At 44.6% G+C, this 23,905-nt stretch overlaps 1 protein-coding gene across 1 annotated transcript in view; it reads right to left on the bottom strand.

Annotated features, from left to right (window-relative positions):
* Nucleotides 1-22,903, bottom strand: part of CASS4 (Cas scaffold protein family member 4) — a 45,231-nt gene extending 22,328 nt beyond the window's left edge. The window contains exons 1-2 of the mRNA XM_007185269.2: nt 22,708-22,903; nt 571-993 (exon numbers count right to left, since the gene is read on the bottom strand). Of these exons, the coding sequence (XP_007185331.2) occupies nt 571-993; nt 22,708-22,743 (459 nt within the window). The 5' untranslated portion in view covers nt 22,744-22,903. The remainder of the gene's footprint in view (nt 1-570; nt 994-22,707) is intronic.
* Nucleotides 22,904-23,905: the final 1,002 nt, after the last annotated feature.

The raw sequence follows: 23,905 nt of genomic DNA, 5'->3' as shown, positions 1-23,905 counted from the left end.
GTAGCTTATCATAGGGTTATGCTGAAATTTATGTAACAAATACCCCATGAATACACATTTAGGCATCTTGGATTTTTCCCTATAACAAATAATGCTATAGTGGCTATGGCCTCCTCATCCAGATCTATTTCTGCCTTCTTGTATATTTCTGCAGCAATTCTGAAAGTAAAGTTTCTGGATTGAAAGGAATACATATTTTAAATCTGATGAGTGATTTCTTGCCTTTGACCCATGGAAATTCAACCCCTCCATTTACCACTAGCCATCCTAGTGTTCCTAGTATAAAAAAAGACCACCATGAATGTTGAGATGCTTTCACACACAGCTTGACTAAGCATTTAGTTTCCTGCAAAGTGTGGGTGTCTTGGCGAGCCAGGAACCGCCAGGGTACCCAGAGTGTTAATAACAACCAAAGTGGGCGCCAAACACAAGCTCACCCACTCACCCCAACCATCTGCTTCCCATCTTGTACGTCTGATCTCCTGATGGACACCCACGATTCAAGGGTAGTTAAGCCCCTGGGTGCTACCTACCCCTTGACCTATTTTTTCTGTCTGGAAACAGGCTTACCTGTTTTGGAAAGCATAGAGTCTTTTCACAGACGATTCTGGCGCTGGCAGGTGGGTCAGGGACTTCATAGACTTGGACTGTGGGAGGCGGAGGCCCCTCCACCCAGCTCTTCATCTGCTCGTACACAGGGCCTGGAGATGAGGGGTTGAGCAGGGTGGGCACTTCATAGGTCTCCTGGGAGCTGGTGGAAGCATCTTCCGGGCCTCTCAGGAAAGGGGGACAGGGCCTGTCGGCGGGGGCCTCCACGAGGATTTCAAGGCGGTTGGCAGGGGCCAGGCCTTGCCTCCCGTGAAGCAAACACTTCCACCAGCCCTCGCTTTCCGGCACATTTTGTTCCAGAATGGTCAGGATGTCTCCCCGGCAGAAAGCCAGCTCATCGGCACAGTCGGGGTGGTTGTCATAAAGTGCCCTGGCCAAGAACATCTGGGGGCGGGGGAGAAAGAATTCACGGTCATTATCATTGCCAATGGCCACTGCAGCCATACTGCTCGCTTAGCACCCAGTCACAGCTGCTCATTTATCTTGTTTCCTCGACCCCAGATGCCCTTGTCCCTGCTGTTTGCCTGATTTATTTCTACCCATCCTTGGGGAGTGTGGGGCGTGGTCTCAGGTGAAATGTCAGATCCCCCGGGAAGTATTACTTCCACCCTGAGACCAGGTCCAGTCTCTCCCCTCTCACGGTCCTGATTTAATTTATGACCCCCCCTAGTTATATGGTAGAGGGCAGCCTAGCACAGAGTTGGGTTGAAATCCTGACTCTGTGACTTCCTAGCTGTGTGCCCTCGAGTAAATTAGCTACTCTCTCTGGGCCTCAGTTTCCTTGTCTGTAAAATGGGAATAATAGTACTATCTACCTGATGGAGTTATTGTGAGAATTAAATGGGTTGGTAAGTGTAGAAAGCTCATTGAGCAGTGCCTGACATTTGCTAAGTGCTCAGTAAAGCTTGGCTGCAAAGTGTCAAAATGATTTTACTGCTCTTTGCCTGGTTGTTATTTTTCTCCTGACTGGACCTGGAAATTCCAGGACTTCTGGGACCAGATCTCGCTCGATTTGCTGCTCTCTCCCCAGCATCAAGCACGGACCCAGGCGCATAGGCGAGGCTCCATCAATGTTCATTTATTCACGTGCAATGAAACAAAGACGCAGGGGGTGAGTGACTAGTCTATACAGCCAGGATCAAAACACGGGCAGTCGGGCTTCCCTGGTGGCGCAGTGGTTGAGAATCTGCCTGCCAATGCAGGGGACACGGGTTCGAGCCCTGGCCTGGGAAGATCCCACGTGCCGCGGAGCAACTGGGCCCGTGAGCCACAACTACTGAGCCTGCGCGTCTGGAGCCTGTGCTCCGCAACAAGAGAGGCCGCGATAGTGAGAGGCCTGCACACCACGATGAAGAGTGGCCCCCGCTCGCCGCAACTAGAGAAAGCCCTCGCACAGAAACGAGGACCCAACGCAGCCATAAATAAATTAATTAATTAAAAAAACAAACAAAACAGAAAAAAAAACAACCACGGGCAGTCTCCTAATTCTCAGACCCATGCTCTTTCTGTAAGCCACACAGTCCTCCAAAAAAAGAAAAACCACCTGTTGTAACGACAGCAATGGTAAAACCCCTTCTTACTGGAATTTTCTGCTGTAAGTAAATGAATGCAACTTGTTTCTGTGGGTTTTAAAGTAATTGCCTCCTTCCCTTATTATATCAATGCATTACAGAAAAATTAGGAAATGTAGAGAAGCAAAAAGAAGAAAATGAAAATTACCTACAATCCCACCACTCAGAGGTAACTATTTACATCATTTTGGTATTCATCCTTCGGCTGCCTTTTTAAAAAAATCAAATTTAGTTAATTATACTTTTTATACCCACTAGTCCCTAATATATACAGTTTATAAATAAAGCAAAAATGACCAACCCTCCCATTACCTTGGTTGAGAACTGATGCGTGGTTTTTTTTGCATAATAATATTTTTTTTTTCTGTCACAAAAATGGAATTGGATGGCCAACTGCTGAAAAATACCATCTTAAACCCACAATCAGGTCTGTGGATTTGGGGAAACACATGCATGCATATCTGAGAAGACTAAGTAGAATCAAATCCTCCTTGCAGGCAAATAGGCACTGAAAATCCTCCATAAAATCTACAGCAGCTGAGATCCTAGGAGATCATGCATATTTTTGTACATGAACCTTTTTTTTCCTTGCTACAAAAGCGATGAAAGTTCATAAAAGAAAGAATACAAAATAATGATAAGAAAACAGAAAAAACCAAAAACACCTACAATGCCACCAACCATAGGTCACTACTGTTACTTCTTTGGTTGTGTCTTTCCAGACCTTTTCTTGAACCTACATGTTCATATACATACCTAGAGTAACAATTATATTTTAACCTAGGGGCAGGACAGGAATAAAGACGCAGACGTAGAGAATGGACTTAAGGACACGGGGAGGGGCAAGGGTAAGCTGGGACGAAGTGAGAGAGTGGCATGGACATATATACACTACCGAATGTAAAATAGATAGCTAGGGGGAAGCAGCCGCGTAGCACAGCGAGACCAGCTCAGTACTTTGTGACCACCTAGAGGGGTGGGATAGGGAGGGTGGGAGGGAGATGCAAGAGGGAAGAGATATGGGGATATATGTATACATATAGCTGATTCACTTTGTTATACAGCAGCAACTAACACATCACTGTAAAGCAATTATACTCCAATAAAGATGTTTAAAAAAAAATGATAAGAATCTATGATACATACAGTTTTATAATCTGCTTTTCCCCACTTAAAAATAGATTGTGAACATCTTCCTCGGCCTATAAACAGTTTTCTTCACTATCCTTTTAAATAGCAGAATGGTTTTCCATTGTATGAATGACCCATATTCGAACTTCCTGATTTGGGGACATTTTAGCTAATTCCAGTTTTTAGCGATTACAAACAATGCTGAAATGATTACCTTGATAGCCAACTATCTGCAACTCCCCCTGTTATTTCCACAGACACATTTGTGGGAGGGGAGTTGCAGGTGGAAATCATTAGGGCTCCCCCTTCCGTGCTGCTCACGGCCCTCCAGCGAGGTCTGACTCATTTCCACATCTGCCCACCCTGACCCTTGAATGAAACTGCCCATTTCCTTGCACCCTAACATACCCTGTGCGTTAGCTCTTTGTTGGATGGCGCATTCGTTTTAAAATCTTTGTCAAGAAAACTTGAAATGTTTTTGCAATTTGGGAAGGGCGTTACCTCCCTGGGGCATCTCCACTGTTAACTCATTTTTCAAAGAAGGAAGAAGGCCCTGAAGAGTTACGGGCTGGTGTACAGTGAGGGTCATTGCTGCCCGTGGAGATTTTCTCTTTCATCCATGGTGAACCACAGATCCTCAGCTAGAGGGATGGTATGAAGCCTTACTTGTCTGAGGTTGAGTGAGTTTATGAGATTAAATTGGAAAGCAAAGAGTTGAGTTAGAGCTAACAGCCAGAGATCCTGAGAAGCATTCCCTCGGGTCAGCCCTGTGTTCCTTCACGAATTCAGCCAACGTTTACTGAGTATTTACTAGCACTGTTCCCAGTGCTGGACTTTCCAGGAACACAAATTTTGATCGTGTCATTCCTCACCCTACGGCCCTTCGACGGCTCCCCAGCGCCCTTCGGGTGAAGCCCCAACTCTGCCAAACCTTCCAGGCCCCTGCTCTCCTGTCCAGCCTCAGGGCCTCACTTCCTCACCAGCCACTCAGGAGAGCCACCCTTTTGGGGTCCTCGAATCCTTCACACAAGCTGTTCCCTCTACCCAAAACAGTTAGCACCTTCCCCCCCTGCTCCCCGTGAAATCCCACTCATCCTTCCAGATTAATTTAAAGTGTCCTTTCCTTGAAAGATGATGCCCTGTTACCCATATTCCTCCAGACTAAGCTAGTTGTCCCCATTTTTTTTTCTTAACACCTTTCCATATCAGGATTTATGACCTTTGTATTTAATTCATTAAGTGGGCGATCATCTATTTGGTATCTGTCTCCCTGCAGAGCATAAGGTCCAGGAGAGCAGGGACCACACTTTCCTGCTCTTACTGTACCCCCAGATTCCAGCACACAGTAGGTGCTCACTGGCTACTTGGTGAGTAAGTGGGTGGATAAGGATGAGTGATGCGATGCCTTATGTTCAAGTCTTTGGAAGGTAAAGAGACGCACAGCACCAAGGTGAGAGTTCCTATTTCTGTCTAAGAAGAAGGAAGCTCTCTGACTCTCTGGCCACTCTTTTTGATGGCTTTCAGTAAGAATGACCCCTGAGATGTCCAGAAGATGGACCTCGAGGCCTGGCTGGTCTGCCCACTCTAGTACTGTCCCTTCAACGTGCTGTGAGCTGGTTTCACATGAATATGGGTGCTCAGCTTTGGAGAATTGAGCAGAGATGAAGCATTTAGAGGGAAGAGAGGTTTAGAATCTTATAAAGGGTATTGACGAAAGGTCCAGACTTAGTAAAGTTACTTGCCACCTTGTGGATTTTTTTTTTCCAGTTAAAGAAGCCAGTAACTTCTGTTCAGTAAGAAAAGATAACCTGAAATGTTAATGGTTTATTATCTTGTTGGTTGGATTTTAACCAGATTTGTGTCTAGCCCTGCAATCCTAGCCTAATATTCCTGTATTGAATTGTCTCCAGATACCTAGATCCCCAAATGCTCTTTGACCTGATTTTAACTTTTTTTCTGGTTCCTTCATTAATTACTCAGTTTAATAAAATCTTTGACATGAGTTCATTTTATATTCACATGAGAGTCATGATTTTACCTTTATGAAAATGATACTTTAACTGTCCACACTGGGAAGAAATGGGAAAACAAAACACAATCTCCAACCCATCATCACAATTCCCATGAAATACATCTAACATAGTCTGAAAAGAAAAAGCCCATCATCTGAAACGTGCTTGCACTTGTCTAGAAATAAGATAGTGTGTATCTTTAGACAGAGCAGTTGCTTCAACATGGCAGTTGCTTTGAAGTGCCCAGATTGACATCAGCTTAGCTGGTGGCTTTGCCTGTTGCAAAAGGCGGGGATGCTTGTCCAGAGAACAATGGGCTTGTGTGATCACCCACCCCATCGGGCACCCACAGCTGTCCAAAATGGAGACACAGTTTACTTTGCACTTACAGCCTGAAGCCTTCAGAGCAGCAGCCAACATCTTAAAGGATGTAAAGTCCCAGTGAAGGAAAATCCTAAATATGTTGCTATAACATGATTCCCTTCAGAATAGTATTTCATTATAATTGGTCCAGAGACATCTCCGCAGTCAATTAATGTCTTAGAGTTTTAATAACAAAGACTATCAAAATTTGTGTCATAAAAGAATTTTTAAAATGTGAGAAATCTTGGGGAGTTCCTCTCCCAGAAAAGGTAGGTAACAGTGGACTATATTGAATGGGGACTTGTTTTGTGTTGGGGGCACTGAAGCCATTATATCACTTAATTTTCAACTGCCTCAGAGGTAGGTTTTCTTATTCCCATCTTACAGATGAGGAAATGGAGGGTCAGAGAGATCAAATGACTTGTCCGAGGTCACGTGAACTCTAAGCCTTCTCCTCACATCCGTTATTGCACGCTTCCCCTTACAGTTCAGTCTCTAGACACCAGCCAGAATGACATTTTGTATGATATTTGTCTTTCTCTGTTTGGCTTACTTCACTTGGTATGATAATCTCTAGGTCCATCCATGTTGCTGCAAATGGCATTATTTCATTCTTTTTATGGCTCTGAGTAATATTCCACTGTATAATATATATGTACCACATCTTCTTTATCCGTTCCTCTGTCAATGGACATTTAGGGTGCTTCCATGTCTTGGCTATTGTAAATAGTGCTGCAGTGAGTATTGTGGTGCATGTATCTTTTCAAAGTATGGTTTTCTCCAGATATCTGCCCAGGAGTGGGATTGGTGGATCACATGGTAGCACTATTTTTAGTTTTTTGAGGAACCTACATACTGTTTTCCATAGTGACTACATCAATCTACATTCCCACCAACAGCGTAGGAAGCTTCCCTTTTCTCCACACCCTCTCCAGCATTTATTAATTGTAGACTTTTTGATGATGGCCATTCTGACCAGTGTGAAGTGATACCTCATTGTAGTTTTGATTTGCATAGAATGGTATTTTATACACATAAATCAGACTTTGGGTCTCTTGTTTAAAAATGTCCAGTTGCTTAGAACCCCATTTAGAACAAAACGTAAGCTCCCTACCAGATTGCCCTGTCTGATCGGGCAGTAGTGCCTGGGCCGCTACTACTCCCGTTAATTTCCCTCCAGCTGCATCATTTTCTTACTCTTCTCCGATGCGCTAAGCTTGCTTCCACCTCAGGACCTTTGCCCTTGCTAGTCCTCCTGCCCTGAACACTCTTCTGCCAGATCTCTGCACGAATGACTCATCCTCTTTCAGATCTCAGCTCGAGTCACCTCCTGAAGAGAATGTCCCTGACCACACGCTGGAGGCTGGGCTCCTACGCCACACGCATCCACGGGACTTGGAGATGATGACCCTCTAGGCATGTTCAAGAAACAATCCAGTCGGGGCAACCCAGGCTTTTACGGACAGGCTGGCAGTGTGGGGAGAACAAGAAATAGCAACTGCAGCAAACAGGCATCGTGAACCCATGCCCCGGCACTACGCTAAACGCTTTACAGACAACAGATGGAGGGGACTGACGAGGGCTGCACAGCAGCCTGATAACAACTGCAATTGTCACTGAGGCCACTCCCAAGTTATTTTTTAACAGGGTGATAATTTGGAAACATTCGTGTAGATATTTAAGAGATGAAAGAGGGCATATGTTTATATTTTTATTCTCTTTGGGCACAAAGACAGTTAGGTTCTAGGTACAACGGAAGAAACCTTCTTAACCGATTTCCAAAAAGGACATTTCCCCCAAATGCCCATCTTCATACAACAGTTAGGAGAAGGGAAAGGAGACTGGGGAAACGAAAGCAAATAAGAGATTCCCTCTCTGGGGAGACGTTCACACAATGGCCAGATGCAATGTGCTAATCTATACTGAATCAGCAATGAGACGTGGGAGTAATTAGCTAGCTTCATTCATTCATTCATTCAATCATTCATACATCAAGATTGCATTGAGCGTCGATTATATGCCCAGCACTCTGCTAGAGATACAGCGGCGAACAAAACAGTTCCTGATCTCATGCCGGTGTATGTCCTAGCAGAGGAGACACATTCCAGTCATATCAGAAATAAACATAGGGTTTCTACTTCTCTTAAGTGCAATGAAGGAAGATACAGAAATTTATGAGGAATTACGAGTGCAGTTGGGAAGTGGGGATGGATGAGGGCTTAGGGAACATTCCCTTGAGAAACGGGCCATGGAAGTTGCAATCTGGGAGAGAGTAGAAGTTAGTCAGATCAAGAAAGGGGGACAGGGGGCTTCCCTGGTGGCGCAGTGGTTGAGAATCTGCCTGCTAATGCAGGGGACACGGGTTCGAGCCCTGGTCTGGGAAGATCCCACATGCCACGGAGCAGCTGGGCCCGTGAGCCACAATTGCTGAGCCTGCGCGTCTGGAGCCTGTGCCCCGCAACGGGAGGGGCCGCGATGGAGAAAGGCCCGCGCACCGCGATGAAGAGCGGTCCCCGCACCGCGATGAAGAGTGGCCCCCGCTTGCCGCAACTGGAGAAAGCCCTCGCACGAACCGAAGACCCAACACAGCCAAAAATAAAAATAAATAAATAAATAAATAAATAAATAATAAAAAAAAAAAGAAAGGGGGACAAATCATCCAGGCAGAGGAAGAGAAGTGGGTGAGGGAGGGAGGGAGTGAATTTGTGTGTCTATACGAAGTGCATTGTGAGTCGGGGAAACTGAAAGATGCCCAGGTTGTCTGGAGAGAAGTAAACAAAAACCTGGGGCTTGGTTTCCATATTGGTTGATGTTTATCTCTGATTGCTGGGTGGAAAGGGGATTCCACGGAGCCAGTGTGAAGCCAAAGAGGCTCATCAAAGCCAGTGGTCCAGTCCAGGCGGGAGATGCCTGAGGCTCAGATGAGGGTGGCAGTTGGCTCTAGCAGTGCTGCCAGGAGGAGTTGGCGAGGGATTGCGGGCAACCCTGAGGTGAGTCTTGGAAGAAGGGCAGGATTGTAACTGCCAGAGAAGGGAAGAGAGGTGCGCTGTGGACCAGGGGAAGTAAGATGCAGAGAGACAGATTTGGTTCTCATACTTTGTCTTCTGCAGTGATGTGAAGAGCCAGCAGCTACAGTTCTAAGCAGAACCACATTAGATGAGCCTGTAGAAATGCCACTTGCTGAAGCTTCTTTTTGGGCTTCTGCATCACTCCCACTGCCAGGATGGTCATCCCCTCTCTGGGCCAGGAGGGTGGGCACAGCTCCCCAGTGACTGCCCCATGCTGGCTCTCCAAGAGCCTGGCTTGCCTTCCTGCTTTACTTTCCACTTTTTTTCAGTTCACTTGAAAGAGCAAAGCTGCAGAAACTCAGAGTGTTCGAGCTGGATGGGGTTGGCGGTGGGGGGGCTCATTTGCTGTGTTGGCCTCATTTTAGAGCTTTACGGTGCCCGAGACTAGGAGAGGTTAGGGTCACACAGCAGCAGCCAGTAGAGTGGGGATTCAAAATCGAGTCTGTTGGACTCTGAAGCCTGCTATTGCCAATTCAGTGCACAGCCTCCCCGAGTCCAAGTCCATTTCCTACTCTAATCTGCTAAAGTCTAGATGCACGTAAGCTTAGAAGGAGCTGGGTTAATGACATCTATAGGCAGCAGTGGCAAACTCAAATGGTTGTAGGAGCCGGGCAAGCAGTATACGTCAGGGAGGCAGGCCAGGTGTCAGACGTTTGGGAGTGGTGGAGACTGCGGCATGCCCAGGCAGATTTCAAAAGATGACTACTTGGGCCAAATGAAGTACTCTGCAGCTGAGCCCAGCCCACTGCTGGGCTGTTAGAGGCCCCACACTGGTTTCCTTTGCAAACTGGAAGTTAACAAGCAGGGGCTGGAGCATTTCTGCCCAGTGCAGGACTCCTCTAATGGGCAATCTGTTCTGAAGCCCCCTGTCACCACCACCCCCCATTATATTATCTAAGACTATGTGCAAAATGCTCACAGTCTGAGGTTCTCTCTACCCTCCCCTGCTTGCTCCCCTCTTTCCCTTCACAAGGGTCAGATCAGCATCACAACCCAATCCTGCTTTATCCTTCACAAGTGCTTCCCCCACCCCCAGACTCTTGTATTCTTGAAATTACAGAGTTAGTGGCCAGGGGATAGGAGAGTAGAGATCCTGGAATGTTTTCCATTAAAGTAGCCAGAAAATCTTCATTTACTTGGGAAGGTAAATCATAGCACAGGGTCACCAGCTCACGGCAGGAAGTAATAAATAAATAAGTGTCCCACACAGGAAGAGATAGAGATCATAAATGTGGAAGGAACCCTGAGCAGCAAGCCGTTGCTGGGTCCCTGCTCTGTACGACATCATGGAACCCCATTAACAAGACGGGCATTTTTCTTCTACTAAAATCCTTCTTTGAAAAGCATCCATGTTTAGCATTTTAGCTTCCTTCTCACAGATTCCATGACTTACTTCCAAGAATTCTTAGTTAGTTTTAGGGGAAGGTGATGGAATGATTGATCCTCCCCCTCTGAGGGCCATGAGAGAGAATAGTTATACATAAGCCACAATTTTTTTTAAATGCATGCACTGTAAATATTTCAAATCCTGTGATGTATGGGAAATGTGAACCCCTGAAGTTCATGAAGGTTTTCCCTGGATGTAGGAACTTTTTCTTTGAGATCAATGAGATATTCTCTTATACATCTTTTATGAGGCTGCTGAGCCCAGACTCAGAACATCAGGAGTAAATGCAGAACGGAGAAAGCTCTTTGATCATCTTTAAAGACAAAGGTCTCCCCTTCAATGTACTTGGAAGTATTTCATATTATATAAATACATAGATAGGCTTAGAAAGATCAAAGCAGAGAGAATGGTGCTATCTGTTGGCTCGTGAATGTTTATTTTCCATCATATTTTAAAGCGCATTAAACAAAATAGAGAGAGGAGAGAGAGAAAGAAAAGTTTCCAGGAGCATAAGAAAAATCCCCTCACCACCTCCATTTTCCCTTTCCCACCCACATTCTCCAAAAAGGGAAGAAAGACAGAGGAAGGAGGACAACCCTGAGGAAGAAACAAAGTATCCACATGACACTTTTTTAATGAGAGATGTGGATGGGTGACAGCATTCTGCAAGGCAATCTCGGGAGAGATAAGGGAGGGGTCAATAGGCGTTTAAGGAATCACAGCAAGGACTATCTAGGAAGGCTCCCCACTTTGCAAACCCCACATAACAACGCAGACTTCTTACACACTGTATGTGTCAACTAATATTAAGTTCCCATAATTAATCAAAGAGAAAAAAAATCCTCTCTAATCTTTCGGATGCATATTGAGTCACATTTGTATTGTTGTTCACTACGTAGCCAATGCCTCATTAATAAGGATTGCTCACAGCTTTTCAACTCTGTTCCAGGCACTGGGATAAGTAATTAGCATTGATCATCTCACTTGATGGTCACAATCCCATAAAGCAGGGACTGTTACTAATGTCCCATTTAAGAGATGAAAAGTTAAGGCACAGAGAGGGTGAGTGAGTTAGCCTAAGGTTGCTCGGAGGGCAACGAATAGAACCAAGATTGGCACACAGGCAGTTCTGACCCTGGAGTCTGCCCTTTCAGCCTACAAATCATAGTGCTTAGCATGCTATCCTTCATGAGATGGCATGTGCATTTCGATGGATGAGCAAATGACAAAGTGTGCCTCTGGAGAGAGACATGGTAAGCTGATAAAAACATTTTTAACTCAGTTGGGTAAGTTGTATGGTTAGAGGATCAGAATTAGATTCTCCATTAAGAATTTGGGAAATGGCTTCAATGTAATTACTGGCAAATAATGACACATTTGTATAATGGAATACTATACAGCCATTAGAAAGAATGAGGTAGAGTTTAAATGAGCCGAAATGGAACATTCTCTAAAATAGAGTATTAATTTTTTTTTTTTGGCCACATCACGTGGCTTGTGGGATCTTAGTTCCCCGATCAGGGATTGAACCTGGGTCCTGGGCAGTGAAAGTGTGGAGTCCTAACCACTGGACCACCAGGGAATTCACAAGGATTAATATTTTAAAAAGCAAGATGAGAAACTGTGCAGACAGTATGTCCCCATGTATGCTTTTATGAGTACAGCATCTTTCTGGAAGATGACATAAGTCATTGGGGCTCCCCCTCTGGCTAGCTGAACTGGAGACCAGGAAACTATAGAGCTCTGGCATTAAAGGAAAACATGCTTTCAGTCCATGTTCATTGGTACAGTTTGAATTTTTAAAGCCATATGTACATGTTTTGCTTTTCAATATAAAAATCTAGTGTTTAAAAAAGATTCTGTTCTGTTGGAAGAGAATTGCTTCTGCGTTGGTGAACTTGAGCTCCTGCTTGCCCAGATCACTTAAGCTTGTTCTACTCCCAGATTTGATAGAAGGGAACCTTGACCCAGTCAGTCTTCATCTCAGCCAAAAGCAGTTTGCCACACAAAAGCATCTGGCATCTGGGGAAACCCTTTGTGTACTTCCAGGATAACTCACACCATCGATGGAACTCTCATTGCCCATCCATCAGAGGGCCCTTTACAGCATGAAAAATGCTGAGAAGTGCTTGGACAGTTGTTGAGAACCAGCTGATTTTGTGAGTGTTTCTTTCTTCCCAGCTCCTTGAGAGTAGGGCCACAGAAGACACCCAGAGAAGGCAACAAAAACCTACCACTTAAATGCAACAGGGTCTAACCGCAGGTGTGTTAAGAATCACACAAGTTTAGGCGGGGCGAAGCTTTAAGGGTTTTTCTGGCCTGGCCCAGGCAAGTTAGAGAGGCATCGAATAAGTCTCCAGGTAAATGGGGGAGGCTGGGTGCCTTTGCCACCACTACGCCCCCTCCCTGGTGGTCAGCTGCAGAATGACATGGTCCTGGGCACAAACACCTGGGCCAGGTGGGAGGGCCCCCCATGAGGGGACTGTCCCCAAGACCAGAAATTAGGACCAGCAGCCACAGGACACTGTAGCCGTGCCTTGCGCTCGCCTAACACTGGGGAAGGTGTTGGCATAACCATTTGCTGCTTTCCTTCCACATGGAGTTGTATTATGAGGTCTGCAGCTGAGATGGGCCACCAGGCCATCAGGCCTCCTCCTCTTTCTCTTCTCTAAGTTAACTTTTCTTTCCTTTCATGAATTTCAGTAGCTTTCCATAGCCACATTTACATTGAAAAGTAAAATTCCACAAGTTACAGGGAACTGAGAGTCACTTAACATAGCAAAATGGTATATTTCACAACCAGAACTTGCCTTGCGATTTGCAACTATATTAAATTATTTCCTTTTAATGTGTCATGCCTAACATGGTGTTGTAGAGCTTGACACAGCTCAGCTGCAATGATCTGCATTTCATTTTCAGAAATACTTAGAATTTTTTTTTAAATGAGGTGACAGCTAAGTAATTTCTTGCATCATCCCACAGCATAAAGAAGAGTTGTTTCTCTTGGAGCTATTTTTTTTTTAAAACTTAGCAAAGCAGTTAAATGAGAGAGGCTGAGGGAAAACTGCTGTCTTTCTTGTGGTTAATATTAATTTGCCAGATAGGCTAGAAAATAACTGAGTTTTAGCTTCAGCTCCGCTTTTGAAAAAGTTGAAAAATTCTGGACTAAAAGGCTCCAGAATGTGTAGAAAGTGATCTGAAGTCATTTAACTGAGATACTGAAATGCCCTTTTCCAGATTACTTTTATATTTAGAGTTACTTTTAAGCTTAAAAAAAAAAAAACTTAACTGAGTAGAATAGAGCTTTCTAAACAAAATTCGATTTCTCCCTTTTTTGCTTCAAAACGTGGGACATGAAACAACTTTTGATAATTTCCACTGATGGGATAGTTGCTTGGGAAACATCATTACCTACTTCCTTAACTTAGTGGAAAAAATGCAGAATAACAAGTAATGGATGCATTTACACAGTTCACTCTGAGCCCTAAGCAATTGAACTCTTGCAGGAAATGGATTCCAGAAGACAGAAACTCAGATACTCACATTCACCTTCGTCTTGATCCTTTAAAGAAATTATTTTTAAAGGTGATTAGTCCATACCCTGGAAAACACTGGCAGAAATCACTTCAGAAGGGAACTCCTTCTGTAGTAGTTGGTGCTGGCATGCTGTGAGGTTTGGGGTCTAGAACACTTGTGCCTGAGTACTGCTCTTTCTGCAACTGTCCCTACTGGGGGTGGGGTGGGAGATCTGGGCTGAAACCAACAGCCATGGGTGGGAAAGGTTGGGGCCGGTTACATAACACATCTAACACATAGGTTCCCTTCCACCCATCTGGATGCAAATAGCCATTGTCTCCGGCTTAGCTGTGGGCACTGGGGACTAAGAAGGGAATAAACCTGGTGAACTTGGAAATGAGAAGGGATATAAGAGAAAAAGAAAAACTTCAATAAAAGAAGGATTCCTTGTTTTCCCAACACCTCGAAAAATGATCCTGACCATGGCTTAGTCTGTGAACACGCACAAACCTTAACTGATTTCTCCATGATAACGTTGAACTCTGATCCTTCCAGCTTTGAATTCTTCCTAATGGTTCAGATGAAAAGGCCTCTCGCCACGGGGACTTGGGTAGCCACAGAAGGCACTGCCGACTAATGAGACTTTGAGGAACAGGCTGTGGTCAGAAAAAAATTCCAAAGCCACCCAGTGGAAATGAAACATTTTCTTCCCTGATGCCTGAATACTGTGGTTTCCAATAGGTTTGGGTCCTACTGGCAGGTATATTGTTTGAATATACTTCCCCTATTCATGGGACTCTTGCTAAAATGCACTTTTCGTGCTTCACTGATTTGGCAGTTATTTATTAAGCACCTACTGTATGTCTGACAACGTGTGCTGGGGGGAGGAAGGTGAACAAGGTTCTGTTAGTCTAAGCTCAGGGTTGAAATGATGCAACAATAAAGATCTCCCAGGTCTTCTAAGTAATTGATATTTTTGGATGTGGCCCAAGACAGGTCCATGTTATACCAAACTGTTTCTGTAGCTTGTAGTGCCCTAGAGATCCAGCATATTTATTCATCCATCCCCCAAACCCCCTCCCCACCTCCAAGTTCACTCCTTGCTAGACAAGTCTCTGGATTCTTGTTTAAGATATTTGCTTTGGGGAAAAGAGGAGTTGAGAGCAATTTTGGGCCAAGGTAAGTGGTTGAGAATTCAGCCCTCTCCTGTGAGAAACACATGGAGGGAGGAGGGCAAGTAGCTGAGAATTTTCCTGGGCCTCAGTATCCTCATCTGAAAGTGTGGCGTTCCCAACCAGCTGCAACCCCCTGCATTTTGCATGGTTTCTTGTCTTGCTCTTATCTCCTACTTCATGAAAGCCATCAGAGGGATTAAAGAAAATGACAGGTGGGATCTTTTCCTTTCTCATCTTTTCCTTCCTTCCCTTTTTCTTGTTTTGAAGCGTAAAGGGGACCAAAGGCATGGAGACGAAAGAAGGTGTTTCATGTCCTTTGATTGGTCTTAAGCAATTATACCACCGCCAATTAGGCGAAAGCTTTGTCTAAGACTGTGTTTCTTAAACTTCGTGTGTCTATTAACTGCATGCTTCCTGTCATATCCATGTGCTGTCTGTACATTTCTAACTTCAAGGAAAATATTAAATTAAGCCAATTTAAAAAAAAAAGTCTCCCAAAGCAATATGACCTATGAAATTACAAGTTTGTTGAGCTAGTTTTAGTTTTTTCCAATGCACATTAAAATACAGAGCTAACATTAAAAAATGTTCTATCTGTGTACCACACCTAAAATCATCTTGTATGAATGAGGTCAAAGTTCCTGCAGGGTGTGATTATTTTCCATTTGATTGATCAGGAAGAATTCAAAACTGGTCCAAGCTGTTTAATGGATCACAGAGAAATGAGTGAAAGTTCATACTTGTTCACCGAATTCTCCATTTGCTAGGATCATTTTTAGGGGTGTTAGGAAAGCAACGAGCCACCTGTTGTTTAAGTTCTTCTCTCAGTCTGTTGGTGGGCATTTATTCCAGTTCACTGGGTTTATTCATTTTGTTGTCAATAATGAGCCACAGATAAACCCATCGCTAGCCTTACACGAGATACCACAAGGAAGGTTATAGAGAATGTGCTCTGTAACTGTCCCTGTTGATTTCCCCAGGGCTGTTGATCCCCTCCATGTTGGGAAACATCCGTGTAGGACAGAAGCAACTTGATGTTCTCGTGCCCTTTCAGCCTCCTCTGAGTTAAAATTGTGAACCCAAGAGAACATTCCACAGGCACTTTTTACTTTTTGTTAACCAGATGGCAAGCGTCTCCAAGGGAGAGGCACCCTACTGCTTTCTTACCCCAATTCTCACCCCCTCCAAGCCCCAAAAGACAAGCTGCCTGTAACAAATGTGTAACAAACAAAACTGCTCTTGATTCTAAGGAGAAGCAACGGGTTTCAAGAAAAAGAACAATCGATTCACCCTGGAGTGAGTGAATGGGCAATGCAGAGCCCAGACTTGACCAGGAATAACATTTCCTAGAGGAGTTTTAAGAGCTGGCAAAGCCTTCCCGCAAAGAGCCAGGAGATGCCGCCCCAGGCGCAGGCGTGCACTCTGCCTTCTTGTTCCTATCTCTGTCCTCGCCATGTGCATACAGGAGCCCTCTTCCATTCCAACAGACACATGGTTTATGGGCAATACGTTTGGAAATGGTTCCTAAAATACTTATTTCCCCTTTTTGCAACTCATGTTGGAGTCTTCGAATATCACTTGTAGTGGTATCTTTTTTTTCTTTGTTACCAGCCTCCCACCTTCCTCCTTTGAAGTTATTTCCCCTCCAGGCTCTTGTCATTTCCCCCCTGAGTCATCACAGTTCCAATATGACCACACACGTTTCTACGGTCGCTTCCTCATTCCATTATCATGCAGGCCACTCTCCTTTGAAAAGTCTCCTGGCAACTTTTTTAACTTGTAGTATAAGCAGTTGGTGTTTTGTCTGGCCTTCCCACCCCCGCCCCCCACAAAGTGAGCTCTATAGCAAATACAATGTTAAGAGAATAAAGGTTATGGACTTCCCCGGTGGCACAGTGGTTAAGAATCCACCTGCCAATGCAGGGGACACCGGTTCGAACCCTGGTCCGGGAAGATCCCACATGCTGCGGAGCAACTGAGTCTGTGCGCCACAACTACTGAGCCTACACTCTAGAGCCCACAAGCCACAACTACTGAGCCCGTGCGCCTAGAGTCCGTGCTCTGCAACAAGAGAAGCCACTGCAATGAGCCCATGCACCGCAACGAAGAGTAGCCCCTGCTCGCTGCAACTAGAGAAAGCCCGCATGCAGCAACGAAGACCCAACACAGCCAAAAATAAATAAATAAAAATAAAATAAATTTATTTAAAAAAAGAGAATAAAGGTTATCGAACGGGAAAGAATAATAGAATGTAATGGATTTTTAATGCTAATGACAGTTTATTAAATATTGAGAAAAGGGACTAGACTTTTGTCTTCTGCGGCATTTAGAACAGCGTCTGGCTCAATATATTTGTGGAATGAATGAGAGAAAATGGAAATAAAGTTGGTGGAAAATAAACATCCGTTTCTTAAAAAAATAAAGCATATAGCACATGTAGCTCAATAAAAGCTATTTATACCTTTATTTACTCTTCTTTCTGCTCACATCTCCTGACACTCTCAAACACCAAACGTTTTATTTTTTTCAAAAGACAGAGCAAACGGTTCTTCTCTATGTGCGTTGAGAACAGCACGGTACCATCCAAAATGGAAAACGAAGCCCTGGCCCTGTCTCCTGACTCACCTCCCCGCTTCTGCTCTTTCCTACTGACTGTCTGCGTGTGCACAGCAGCCTTAAGATGTCTTAAAAGACGTAAATCAGCCCGTGTTATCTCCTACTTTACACAGGCCAGTGGCTTGGGTAAAGTAGCAGTTTGAATGCAGTTAGAGCGCATTCTGCAGTTAGAATGCACGTCAAAGTTCTTACAGTGTCGACGAGGCCCTATGTGAACAGACCCTGCTTACCCCTCAAATCTTGTTTCTGACACTTTCTCCCCTTGTTAACTCTGCTCTGACAACACTGGCATTTTCATTGATGCTCTGCTCTGCTGAATTCATTCCTGCCCTTGCATTTGCTGTTCCCTCTGCCTGGAAAGCTTTTCCCATCATTCTGGTTTCCAGAGAGGCCCTTTCTGTGGATCACCTCTATCAGGTCACCCTGTTTTCTTTTTTTTTTTTTTTTTTTTTATACTAATTTTTTAAAAAATAAATTTATTTATTTATTTATTTATTTTTGGCAGCGTTGGGTCTTTGTTGCTGCACGCGGGCTTTCTCTAGTTGCGGCGAGCGGGGGCTACTCTTTGTTGCGGTGCACGGGCTTTTCTCATTGCTGTGGATTCTCTTGTTGCAGAGCGCGGGCTCTATGCACACAGGCTTCAGTAGTTGTGGCACATGGGCTCAGTAGTTGTGGCTCACAGGCTCTAGAGCGCAGGCTCAGTAGTTGTGGACCATGGGCTTAGTTGCTCCGCGGCATGTGGGATCTTCCCGGACCAGGGATCGAACCCATGTCCCCTGCATTGGCAGGCGGATTCTTAACCACTGTGCCACCGGGAAGCCCTGTTTTCTTTGCTTTAGGGCAGTTGTCAGCACCCGAGATCACTGTGTCCATTTACTCATTTACCGACTGTCTGATCCCACGGGAATGTCGGCTCTGTGTTGATCGCCCAAACCCCCAGAGCTCAATGACCCTGTCTTGGGTTAGAGGCTAAACAGTGGACCATGAGTTGTGTTCTCAAGCTGCGTGCCGTGGCTACTTGTTTTGCTCTGGGAGGCAGGTGAAGGGATGAGGCTGCTGGATGAGGTCAGAGGGAGAACACAGGTCCTTGCGGCCGTGACTTCAATTGCACAGGCTCAGATCTAAGGCAACATCTGACCATGGGAGAAGGAGGGGGGTAATTCTCAAGCATCTAGGTTGAGAGGCGGGTCAGGATGGGGCCAGGTAGGGGTTAGAAGAGCTGAGAGTCAGGGGTGACCTCTGTTCCCAGACATCTGGTAAGCAGGAAGTACCATTCCTGTCCTCGTGGCCATGTTGCAAGGGCTCTATCTGCACTCCCGGTAACCTCCCATTCATTCACACACGCACACCGACCAAAGTGTTTCTTGAACACCTACTATGTGCAGGCATTGCTGTAGGCACTAAAGATGCAGCACTGAATAAGAAAGGCCAGATCTGTCCCTCATGGAGCCGACTTTCCAGAGGGTGAAACAAAGGCAAGACAATTTCCAATCTTGATAAGTCAGGCTGAGATGGAGGATGAGAATGATGGGATGGGTGTGGAAAGGGAGGTGGTTTAGATAGGGTGGTCCAGAGAGGCCTCTGGATGGGGAGATGCTTGAGAGGAGGACCCAGTGGTCAAGCCACAGGGAGAGAGGAGCATTCGCAGGTCGGGAACAGCAGGGGAGAAGGGGAAGGAACTGAGGTGGTGGGAGCTGGTGGGAGTGGGACGCGGCAGGGCCTGGTGGGTGATGGTGAGTTCCCTGCTGTGATCGCACTTGCCCTTCTTCGACAAAGGCTGAGTTTAAATGTCTTGCTTACCATCTGAGAGCTTCTGAAGGTACAAGGAGAGCCTGAAATTGTTCCTCACTCACAAACGAAGCCTCACCAAGCATTCTTGCCCAGCAGCACCAGAGCAGAAGAGTCCTGGCTAGCGGCAGATTCATCCGATGCCACTGCAGGCTGTCAGGGTCTAAACTGACCCTGGGAGTGTTGGTGATTTTTTTTTTTTTTTATTCTAAGTCTCTACCTAGACCCTCCTTGAGTGAATCTAGAACCATCCCACTCACAGTTGAGATGGAAGAGGACCACAGGATATTTGCTTTTTAACTGAAGTTGAATCTGAAATGTTGAGAACATTTCAGGACATTTAAACATTCTTAAAACATAAATATTACTTTGATCAGTTCTCTGGAACATCCACCCTTCAGTAACATGACAAAGACACTTGGTTTGAAAACTCGCTTCAGAAAACCAAGTGAGCAAACAGCCTATGGCTCTATTTAGAAAAGACAGAAAATATAGATTGTAGAGAAAATACTATGGACACTAATTTTTCAAATTTTAGAAGTTCTCAGAAAGTGATGGAAAACAAATACCATGCTTATTTGACCCAGGATTCCTCTTTCAATTCCTGGCCATTCACTCCAGGGAGACAAAGATGCCTGTACACAAAGATGCTATTTTCAGCATCACCTCTAATGGTGTGGACATGTGCACACACACACAGACACATATGCTCAGAAGTAAACACAATGTGCAACAAACAGGACCGAATCACTAAAATACATGCAGACTCTGTTTTCATAAATAAGGCACTTTTGAAACAACCAAAAATCCAAAGCAAGGACTTACATATAGTAAAACCAGTTATTCACCTTGTCTTGCAGACCTAATTTTCCAGCATCTCATGAATGGAGTTGAACATGGAGTCAATCAGCTACAGTCCAATGAGATGTTGGATTTACCACCTTGGCAACACACAACGGTCTCTACCTTTTGCAATTACACTCTTTGAGACCAGTGTTTCCTAGTTCTAATATCATCATGTTTATTTTTCAGTTTTCTCTTCATTTTATAAGACAGTTTGCGGAAACCTAATAAAAGTCAGACAATTACACAAAATCTGCTGTGCACAAAGGTGAAATTCTACTGACGAGGAACTCTTGGTTGTTTGTCAAGCAGCAACACTGGGGAACAGCCTGAAAGGGCAGTTCACCACCTGATGTACACAGGCTGACCTCAGGGCATGAAAGGAGTCTGGGTGCCCCTAAGTGAAAGACAGGGTTGCTTTAAAGTCAGATGCACCAATGCTGAGAACCACTCACATGGTATGACTCCTTCAAGCACTGTGTTACCATTTAATCAAAAGCACCTAAATGACAACGTAGGCATTGAAAATACTGAGGTAGGTCAGTGGTGCTAAAACAGATGGAGCTCTAATATGTACTGTTCACTGTAAAAGACAAGAAGCTCAACAGTTGTTCAGTTACTGCTCCTGTTCTTGAAAAACCTTTAAAAAAAAATCATTATCTTATATGTGCATTGGCAGTTCTGTAGGGATACCCAAGAAAGAATGAACTGAGGTTGCCTCTGGGCTAGGAATGGAAGATTTGGGTTCTTGCCCTGGTGCTGCTGTTACTGGGTAGGGGGGGGGGGCATCCGTACGAGCTGAGACATCATTCATCTAAGACTTGGGTCGGCAAACTAGGGCCTGTGGGCCAAATACACATGACCAGTCCAAGAGTCAAGAATGATTTCATATTTTTAAAGGTTTGTAAAAACAAAAAAGAATATGCACCAGAGGGACTTCCCTGGCCGTCCAGTGGTTAGGACTTTGATCTTCCACAGCAGGGGGTACAGGTTTGATCCCTGGTCCAGGAACTAAGATCCCGAAACCTGAGGTGTGGCCAGAAATAAAAAATAAAAACAAGAATATGCACCAGAGATCAGAGGTGGACCACAGAGCATAAAATACTAGCTGGCTCTTTATGAAAAAAAGACAGCGGACCTCTGGCCTAAGGGTCAGCATATAGTGAGCTGGTTAAGTCTGGGTCTGCGTCAGTCTGTCTGGGTTTGGTTCCTGGCATTCCACTTACTAGCAAATGACCTTGGCAAGTCAATGAACCCTACTTTCCTCATCTGTCAAATGGGGATAAGAGTAACACGTCTACCTTATGGAGATGTCAAGAGGATGTAATGAGAAAAAGCAAGAAGAGCACTGAGCACCAGGCCTGACAGATGGACAGTCAGTAAGGGTCATCTGTTATTATCTGTATAATATTGATAATAGAAATTCATGGGGATGCTGGGACTATCAAATATATGTTATATGTATATATACATGTTAATTACACATATACATGTTACAATTACACATTGTAAAGTGCTATAGAAATTGGGCAGAATAAGTGGCCCATTAAAAAAAAAGTATAAATCATAAAAAATCTGGATATTCGTAGAGAATGTCAGTGTTATGAAAGAAATAAAAAAGTAGTGGACTGTTCTAGATTAAGGATGACAGAGACCTAACAAACAAAATGTGTGATCCTGGAATGAATCCTGGGTTGGGAAAAAAACACAAATAAACATGCAAAGAAATAATAACAGCCAAAAAAGCTAGAAAGGATGTTTTTGGATTTTTGGAAAATGTGAATGTAGCCTGTGTCTAAATATATACAAATAGATGCACACAAATGTGACAAAGTGCCAGGAATCGGTGAATCTAGGTAAAGGATATGCACAGGTTGATGAATTTTTTTTTTTCTGTTTTCCCAAAGGTTTAAAATTTTTCAAAGAAAATAGTCGGGTACAAAATTCTAGGGTAGCAATCTACATAAGAGAGACTGTCATGGGTTATTCAGCTGTACATTCCACCAGTGACACCTATTGTTATTATTATAATAATAAATAACACATATTTAATCATATAAGCAAGCTCCCCATTTCATAATTGTTTCATTTTTTTTCCTGTTCTACTTAAAATTTTAAAAAGATGTAGCAAAATAACCCTGACCTTCACTTTTCCTTGTGTCCAAGCAGTTTTCTTTTAGCAGCCATTTCAACATTCTAAACAGCAAATCCTTTTTGATTCCTGTCACAGACTTGAGCTCCACTCATGCATGTCAGTACAGAAGGTAACGTGAAAACAGCACGAGGAAGGCCCGCTGAGGACTCAGGGCTGGGGCAGAGACCCATGTCTCGCTCAGAAGTTTGTTAGAAGGTGAATGGACACAAAGGGATGGGTTGTGTTATCAACCGCGTAAACTAGGTTTTGCTAGAAAGTAATTTGCAACCATCTCTGAGTCAGACTGGTCAGGAGCTTTACGGCACATATAGTTTCTATACTTAAAACTCACGTGAAACTTTCTCCTCTCAAACTTAGATGTTAGTGGTATTCATCTTTGACTTCATCAGAAACTCAGCCCTGAAGTCGGCCGCTGTCCTTAACCCAAACAGGCAGCTCCATCTCCTGCCCCTGCAGACAGCCCCGCCACTCACCTTGGGCGCCCCGTCCGTGATGCTAGCTCCTTTCATGTTGCTGGTGTGAAACGGCTCCTTTGAGCTCCACGGCTGATATCTCTGACTTCAGAGGTGGTTACGCAATGTCACTGCATGCCTCTGGCTGGTTCTCAGAAACTGAATTCTATGGAGCTGACAGCACAGGAAATTGTCAGAATGATTCTCCCAGCAGGCAAACTTTCTGGAAAGGAGGAGAAGAAAAGAGGTGAAAGAAGGGAGACCAGAAATCCAGGCCACACTCACTCCTCAATGTGTGATGTCTATAAGTATAAATTGTCACACATTTGCTACGAGAAACCGCAAAAGGAAAAAAAAAAAGTCTTCTGCTTTATAGGGTGAAGTTCCTACTTATGAACGCACGGCATTCTCATCCCTTGAACGTTTGTGGAACAACTCCCCCTGGACAGACCAATCATATTTCTCTGATTAGAGGCCGCCAGGACAAATTTGTGATAGCGGTCAGTGTTTCTTCCTTCCTGCCCCCTAAAATTTACCCTGCAACAGCCGGAGAAAATGAGTTCAGCGGGGGCGGGGGGGGCGTGCCCAAGGGATCTCGTCCTACATCTTTCCCCATCAGGTGCACTCTTCCACTTCCCCCTACTCTGACGCCCATACTCAGCCCTGGTCTTTGAGTGCTGGCTCTGCAGCAGGGCTATGCTGAGCACTTATCAATACATTATCTCTCAAATCTCACCGACCCACCCACTTGATGCCACAGGAGTTCACACAGTTCAGGACGACTTGCTAAGTCTTTCCACTTTCCTTAAATTCAGACTAAACACCCAGAGAGGACCTACAGGAGAGCAGATTCCTTGCTAGGCATGTTCGAACTTTTATTTCACATCAACAAACTGGTACCCATCCTTCCCAGCGGGGCTCAGCTTCCACCTCCAATGGGCTGTCTCTCTCATCGCTCTCCTGTGATTACAGCACTTACTGTCTTGTCTGCTGGCTGTCCCGCATGTAGCCCCTACAAGTCTGAGCACCAGGAAGGATTTACAGGTGGAAACAGCTGACTGATTTCTGGCTGAGACAACCTGTATTTTATTTTATTTATTTATTTTAAAAAATATTTATTTAGCTGTGTCAGGTCTTAGTTGCAGCATGCAGGATCTTTTAGTTGCAGCATGCGAACTCTTAGTTGTGGCATGTGGGATCTAGTTCCCTGACCAGGGAT

Source organism: Balaenoptera acutorostrata, chromosome 15 (genome assembly GCF_949987535.1).
Source record: "Balaenoptera acutorostrata chromosome 15, mBalAcu1.1, whole genome shotgun sequence".
Taxonomy (NCBI): Eukaryota; Metazoa; Chordata; class Mammalia; order Artiodactyla; family Balaenopteridae; genus Balaenoptera; species Balaenoptera acutorostrata.
Note: the sequence above shows the minus strand (reverse complement) of the source record. Positions and strands in the feature narration are given on the sequence as shown.